We start from the raw sequence: 7,500 nt of genomic DNA on the forward strand, positions 1-7,500 counted from the left end.
TTATTATTATTATTATTATTATTGGTTAAATACGCTGTTATATGATTATATTCACGCGGAACTGAAATAAAATAAAATCCTATTAAAAGACCAATCGGCTCCTATTCCACGGCAAATACCCAAAACAACCACTGTTGCAGTCGTGACCATCGCAGAACAGAATGCGCCACGCGCTCCTCTCATTAAACTTTTCCGACCGTCTCCCGATTCCTTGATTGTCCTCCTTCGTCAGGCAATCGGAGGGGATACCGTTTGGACCACATGGACCGGGTACAGGCCGCCCTCTTGTGGCCGAATATGTGCGCTACAAGCAAAGACCGTTACAGTCATGTGGGGGCGTTGATAGTAGCTTTCTGTTCTTGATGCCGGAACTCTTAATACCATCCATCCATCCATCCATCCATCCATTGTCTTAACCCGTTTATCCTGAACAGGGTCGCAGGGGGGCTGGAGCCTATCCCAGCATACATCGGGCAAAAGGCAGGAATACACCCTGGACAGGTCGCCAGTCCATCGCAGGGCACACACTCCATTCACTCACACACTCATACCTACGGGCAATTTAGACTCTCCAATCAGCCTAACCTGCATGTCTTTGGACTGTGGGAGGAAACCAGAGTACCTGGAGGAAACCCACGCAGACACGGGGAGAACATGCAAACTCCACACAGAGAGGCCCCGGCCGACGGGGATTCGAACCCAGGACCTCCTTGCTGTGAGGCGGCAGTGCTACCCACTGCACCATCCGTGCCACACACACCCCCCCCCCCCCACCCCCCCGAAATAATGTTACAGCTTTAGAACACACACTTTAAATGCATAAATACAATTTTATTGCTTTTTTTGTAGTAGATGTGGTACAAATATACAGGAAGATCAAGTGGACATTTGATACAGTTCTCTTTTCCGGGGCGAAAATGTCATTTGAGTGCGTGGAATGGTAAATATGCATATTTGTCAAGCTTCAAGCGCAAAGGGTATCTACATATCTATGGACGCCATTTAAGCAGAGTGCAGTTAGTATCCAACAAGAACCATGTTTTAAAAAAGAAAAAGAAAATGAAAATATGGCTTTGTTTCTGAAATGAATGAACTTTTCTTCATCAGAGGTTTCTCACAGCAATCTAAAAGAAAATGCCTTCAAGACAAGACCAGGGGGGTATTTCAGGAAGAGGGATTAGCGAGTTACAGTTATCCAGCTAACTCAGTAATCCTGCTTTGTGGAACAGGGCAGAGTTTTTGGATTCACTGGAATACAGATCTTATGTTTACCTACGCGAGATCACATAATCACCTTCCTACTTCGTTACATTTCTGATATGTACAGTATCCAGAAACTTTCAACAAACTACTTTCATCTACTAACATCTCCTTTTCTTAAACCTCTGGTCTTTCCTTTAATATGATTTTCACTGGCTCCATCATCATCACCACCATCACCATCATCACTATCATCACCACCATCATCATCATCACCATCACCACCACCATCACCACCATCACCACCATCACCACCATCATCACCATCACCATCACCACCATCATCATCACCATCACTATCACCACCATCATCATCATGGACATACAGAACCCATTAAAAGGCGAGTTTAACTGAAAGGAGCTCCATGCTTTAATCCTCTCTTGCTGTAACTGACACACATAGAGCCTTATACTTACACATATGAAAAATTAAAATTCCCTGAGCAAGAATCACTCACTGGACGTTTATTAAGTTCCTTTGCCGTTGCAAGCTTGTCAGAAATGTAGCACTTACGCCAAATAAGTGCCAAACATATAAGTAATAAACTATTCACTTTAAATATGAATATGTGTTATTAATGAAATATTTGGCAACACTTTATCTTACAGCCTAGTACTTCAGAGGTAAGTGCTATGAAGCTGTGGTTAGTGCTTACGGATGGTACTTACTCCCTTTGTTTCACAGCACTTACCCCTGAAATCACAGCCGTGCCCTAATAATGACCCCAGTAGCTGTGTCCCCCCGTCAGTACCCTGCAATCAACAGGCTGTAAAATGAAGAGTTAATAAATATTTTTTTTATCCCACATGCCAAGCCCTGTCCTTTACCACGCTGGGCTGGTTATCTCGAAGATCGCACCGCCGCGGGATCAGGAAGGGGCTCCGATTGGCCGACCCTGAGTCCACCTCTTCCCTCCGGCTGGGATTTGGCAGCGCTGAGCAGGAAGGCGGAGCTTGCTCTGCGAGGCTCCTCCCTCCCTCTGGGCGGGTAGGGGTCCGGATTGGCCCGCTGCCCCGGAGGGGGCGTGGCCTGCTCAGGAGAGGCCCGCTCCGATTTGATGCTGAGGCCGAGCGGGGAAGGGGAGGGGTGAGGTGGCAGGGTTGCCGTGGCGACCTGCGTTGGGAAGAAACACCCTCCACTCGACATCCTGCAAACGGCGAAGTGGAATCGGCCGGTCAGACTGCGTCTCAGGCCCTACTGGGGCCACAGCCGTCGGGCCCCTGAGCAATGGACATGTGTGGGGTAGGGTAGGACAGATGGACATGTGTGGGGTAAGGTGGGGTGGGGTGGGACATGTGTGGGGTAGGGTAGGACAGATGGACATGTGTGGGGTAGGGTGGGGCAGATGGACATGTGTGGGGTAGGGTGGGGTGGGGTGGGACATGTGTGGGGTGGGGTGGGACATGTGTGGGGTAGGGTGGGGTGGGGTGGGACATGTGTGGGGTAGGATGGGGCAGATGGACATGTGTGGGGTAGGGTGGGGCAGATGGACATGTGTGGGGTAGGGTGGGGCAGATGGACATGTGTGGGGTAGGGTGAGACAGACGGACACGTGTGGGGTAGGGTGGGGCAGATGGACATGTGTGGGGTAGGGTGAGACAGACAGACACGTGTGGGGTAGGGTGGGGCAGATGGACATGTGTGGGGTAGGGTGGGGCAGATGGACATGTGTGGGGTAGGGTGGGGCAGTTGGACGTGTGTGGGGTAGGGTGAGACAGATGGACATGTGTGGGGTAGGGTGGGGCAGATGGACATGTGTGGGGTAGGGTGGGGCAGATGGATGTGTGTGGGGTAGGGTGGGGCAGTTGGACGTGTGTGGGGTAGGGTGAGACAGACAGACACGTGTGGGGTAGGCTGGGGCAGATGGACGTGTGTGGGGTAGGGTGGGGCAGACGGACGTGTGTGGGGTAGGGTGAGACAGACAGACACGTGTGGGGTAGGGTGAGACAGACAGACATGTGTGGGGTAGGGTGAGACAGACGGACACGTGTGGGGTAGGGTGGGGCAGATGGACGTGTGTGGGGTAGGGTGAGACAGACAGACACGTGTGGGGTAGGGTGAGACAGACAGACACGTGTGGGGTAGGGTGGGGCAGATGGACGTGTGTGGGGTAGGGTGAGACAGACGGACACGTGTGGGGTAGGGTGAGACAGACAGACACGTGTGGGGTAGGGTGAGACAGACAGACACATGTGGGGTAGGGTGAGACAGACAGACACGTGTGGGGTAGGGTGGGGCAGATGGACGTGTGTGGGGTAGGGTGAGACAGACAGACACGTGTGGGGTAGGGTGGGGCAGATGGATGTGTGTGGGGTAGGGTGGGGCAGACAGACACGTGTGGGGTAGGGTGGGGCAGATGGACGTGTGTGGGGTAGGGTGAGACAGACAGACACGTGTGGGGTAGGGTGGGGCAGACAGACACGTGTGGGGTAGGGTGGGGCAGATGGACATGTGTGGGGTAGGGTGAGACAGACAGACACGTGTGGGGTAGGGTGAGACAGACAGACACGTGTGGGGTAGGGTGAGACAGACAGACACGTGTGGGGTAGGGTGGGGCAGATGGACGTGTGTGGGGTAGGGTGAGACAGACAGACGTGTGTGGGGTAGGGTGGGGCAGATGGATGTGTGTGGGGTAGGGTGAGACAGACAGACACGTGTGGGGTAGGGTGGGGCAGACAGACACGTGTGGGGTAGGGTGGGGCAGATGGACATGTGTGGGGTAGGGTGAGACAGACAGACGTGTGTGGGGTAGGGTGAGACAGACAGACACGTGTGGGGTAGGGTGGGGCAGACAGACGTGTGTGGGGTAGGGTGAGACAGACAGACACGTGTGGGGTAGGGTGGGGCAGACGGACGTGTGTGGGGTAGGGTGAGACAGACAGACACGTGTGGGGTAGGGTGGGGCAGACGGACGTGTGTGGGGTAGGGTGAGACAGACAGACACGTGTGGGGTAGGGTGAGACAGACAGACACGTGTGGGGTAGGGTGGGGCAGATGGACGTGTGTGGGGTAGGGTGGGGCAGATGGACGTGTGTGGGGTAGGGTGGGGCAGACAGACACGTGTGGGGTAGGGTGGGGCAGATGGACGTGTGTGGGGTAGGGTGAGACAGACAGACGTGTGTGGGGTAGGGTGGGGCAGATGGATGTGTGTGGGGTAGGGTGAGACAGACAGACACGTGTGGGGTAGGGTGGGGCAGACAGACACGTGTGGGGTAGGGTGGGGCAGATGGACATGTGTGGGGTAGGGTGAGACAGACAGACACGTGTGGGGTAGGGTGAGACAGACAGACACGTGTGGGGTAGGGTGAGACAGACAGACACGTGTGGGGTAGGGTGGGGCAGATGGATGTGTGTGGGGTAGGGTGAGACAGACAGACACGTGTGGGGTAGGGTGGGGCAGATGGACGTGTGTGGGGTAGGGTGGGGCAGATGGACGTGTGTGGGGTAGGGTGAGACAGACAGACGTGTGTGGGGTAGGGTGGGGCAGACAGACACGTGTGGGGTAGGGTGAGACAGACAGACGTGTGTGGGGTAGGGTGACACAGACAGACACGTGTGGGGTAGGGTGGGGCAGACAGACGTGTGTGGGGTAGGGTGAGACAGACAGACACGTGTGGGGTAGGGTGGGGCAGACGGACGTGTGTGGGGTAGGGTGAGACAGACAGACACGTGTGGGGTAGGGTGGGGCAGACGGACGTGTGTGGGGTAGGGTGAGACAGACAGACACGTGTGGGGTAGGGTGAGACAGACAGACACGTGTGGGGTAGGGTGGGGCAGATGGACGTGTGTGGGGTAGGGTGGGGCAGATGGACGTGTGTGGGGTAGGGTGGGGCAGACAGACACGTGTGGGGTAGGGTGGGGCAGATGGACGTGTGTGGGGTAGGGTGAGGCAGACGGACAGGCTTACCCAAGGCCTCCCAGAGACGCCTGCACTTCTGGGTCATGTGACGTGCGCCAGGGCCCCACTGCGCCTCGCTGCAGGCTGGCAGAGTGGGCGGAGCCGGGGTGGGTGTACTCTAACGGGTGACAGGAAACAGGAAGTCATCACGTGCCCTCAAAAACTGCCCCGTCAAATATAGCCCGGTGAATAATTAGAATTATAAAACTTTATTTTCCATATTGGGAGTCTTTGGCGGCAATGACAACCACAATCATGAAATAGCAACACAGTACACACCAGAATGCACAATATAAACACAACACACTACACACCAGAATGCACAATATAAACACAACACACTACACACCAGAATGCACAATATAAACACAACACAGTACACAACAGAATGCACAATATAAACACAACACAGTACACACCAGAATGCACAATATAAACACAACACAGTACACACCAGAATGCACAATATAAACACAACACAGTACACACCAGAATGCACAATATAAACACAACACAGTACACACCAGAATGCACAATATAAACACAACACAGTACACAACAGAATGCACAATATAAACACAACACAGTACACAACAGAATGCACAATATAAACACAACACAGTACACACCAGAATGCACAATATAAACACAACACAGTACACACCAGAATACACAATATAAACACAACACAGTACACACCAGAATGCACAATATAAACACAACACACTACACACCAGAATACACAATATAAACACAACACAGTACACACCAGAATGCACAATATAAACACAACACACTACACACCAGAATACACAATATAAACACAACACAGTACACACCAGAATACACAATATAAACACAACACAGTACACACCAGAATACACAATATAAACACAACACAGTACACAACAGAATGCACAATATAAACACAACACAGTACACACCAGAATGCACAATATAAACACAACACAGTACACAACAGAATGCACAATATAAACACAACACAGTACACACCAAAATGCACAATATAAACACAACACACTACACAACACAGTACAGTGTCTAATTTGGGCATAAGAAAGTGTCTTATTTTCTGATTTTGACAGCACCAAAGGGAACTTGATAAAACTTGATAAAAACTATTAAAATCAAAAGTAATGGGCAATAAAGAGATGGAGGTACGGAGATATTTTTTTTTATTCATAAGAAAACATATTCTTGGAGTTATCTACCACAGTCGAAGTTTCCTGTCTGCTCGGCTTACCATCTATCATCACTTTTATCCAAATGTGAAAAATAGTATATCGCCTTATAGAGAGAATAAGCTAAGAGAGAGGCACCAAATGTAGTTTTATTGAAGCCCACTGTTCTGGGGAAGGGGACTCACCAAGAGGCACAGCAGTGGGGACCCTGTACCCCCCGAGGGAGTGCCCAAAAAGGCCAGCTTTCTCCATGGCAACCATGTGGTTTCCTGGGTAAATGTTGTGATACAGCGCCCTCTGCAGGAGGAGCAAGGAACAGCAGTCAGCATGAGGTGGTGGCGGCTACCTTGACTTCCAGATTCAGAGGCCTGATTCATTCTGCATTAAACTACCGCAGCACCCATGTATTCACACACAGCTTTAAACACATTAAAACACAGGAAAAAGTAAAACACAGGAAAGGTTCAGTGCTACAGCTAAGGTGCTTGACTGGGACCCGGACGGTTGTTGGTTCAAGCGCCGGTCTAGCCAGGATAAAATCTATGCAGCCGTTGGGCCCTTGAGCAAGGCCCTTAACCCCACATTGCTCCAGGGTGGGATTGTCCCCTGCTTAGTCTAATCAACTGTAAGTGGCCGCGGACAAAAGCACCGGCTGCTGTTGGTAAACGCATTGCACTCACTGCCGTGCTCAGGTTGCCGTGGCTGTCCATCAGGGAGGGCTGCACCTCCATTCGCCGGTTGGCAGAGCCCAGGCTCAGGTTGCCATGGGAATACACTGAGCAGCCAATACCTGCAGGCGATCGAAGACAAACAGGAAGTATGGAACAGGAAGTTGCAATGCAATGTTATCTCTGTCCTGATTTATAGAAGAGGCTACTTGCTTTCTCACTAAACATTACTGCTACTTGGAATTCCCTCACACGCACTCACACTCACACATACACACACACACACACACACACACACTCACACACACACACACACACACACACACACACAGCATTAATGCAATCTTTTTTCCAGCAGAGGCAGGACATGTTTGCCTTTGAGGTAGTGCTGTATTTTATTGTACTATTTCATTTACTTTCTAATTCATTGATGCCCTCATAATGACGCCCGTTTAAAATGTTATATTCTCA

At 51.3% G+C, this 7,500-nt stretch overlaps 1 protein-coding gene across 2 annotated transcripts in view; it reads right to left on the reverse strand.

Moving 5' to 3' along the window:
- Positions 1–866: 866 nt before the first annotated feature.
- The window catches only part of LOC133129467 (myocyte-specific enhancer factor 2B-like), an 18,142-nt gene continuing 11,508 nt past the window's right edge, over positions 867–7,500 (reverse strand). The window contains exons 6-9 of one of the 2 annotated variants that reach the window (XM_061243583.1): positions 7,042–7,151; positions 6,547–6,658; positions 5,169–5,277; positions 867–2,374 (exon numbers count right to left, since the gene is read on the reverse strand). In XM_061243583.1, coding sequence (XP_061099567.1) covers positions 2,059–2,374; positions 5,169–5,277; positions 6,547–6,658; positions 7,042–7,151 — 647 coding nt within the window. In that variant the 3' untranslated portion in view covers positions 867–2,058. Of the gene's footprint in view, positions 2,409–5,168; positions 5,278–6,546; positions 6,659–7,041; positions 7,152–7,500 lie in introns of both variants that reach the window. The other variant, XM_061243584.1, reaches the window with a different exon arrangement.

Source organism: Conger conger, chromosome 5, assembly GCF_963514075.1.
Source record: "Conger conger chromosome 5, fConCon1.1, whole genome shotgun sequence".
NCBI lineage: Eukaryota > Metazoa > Chordata > Actinopteri > Anguilliformes > Congridae > Conger > Conger conger.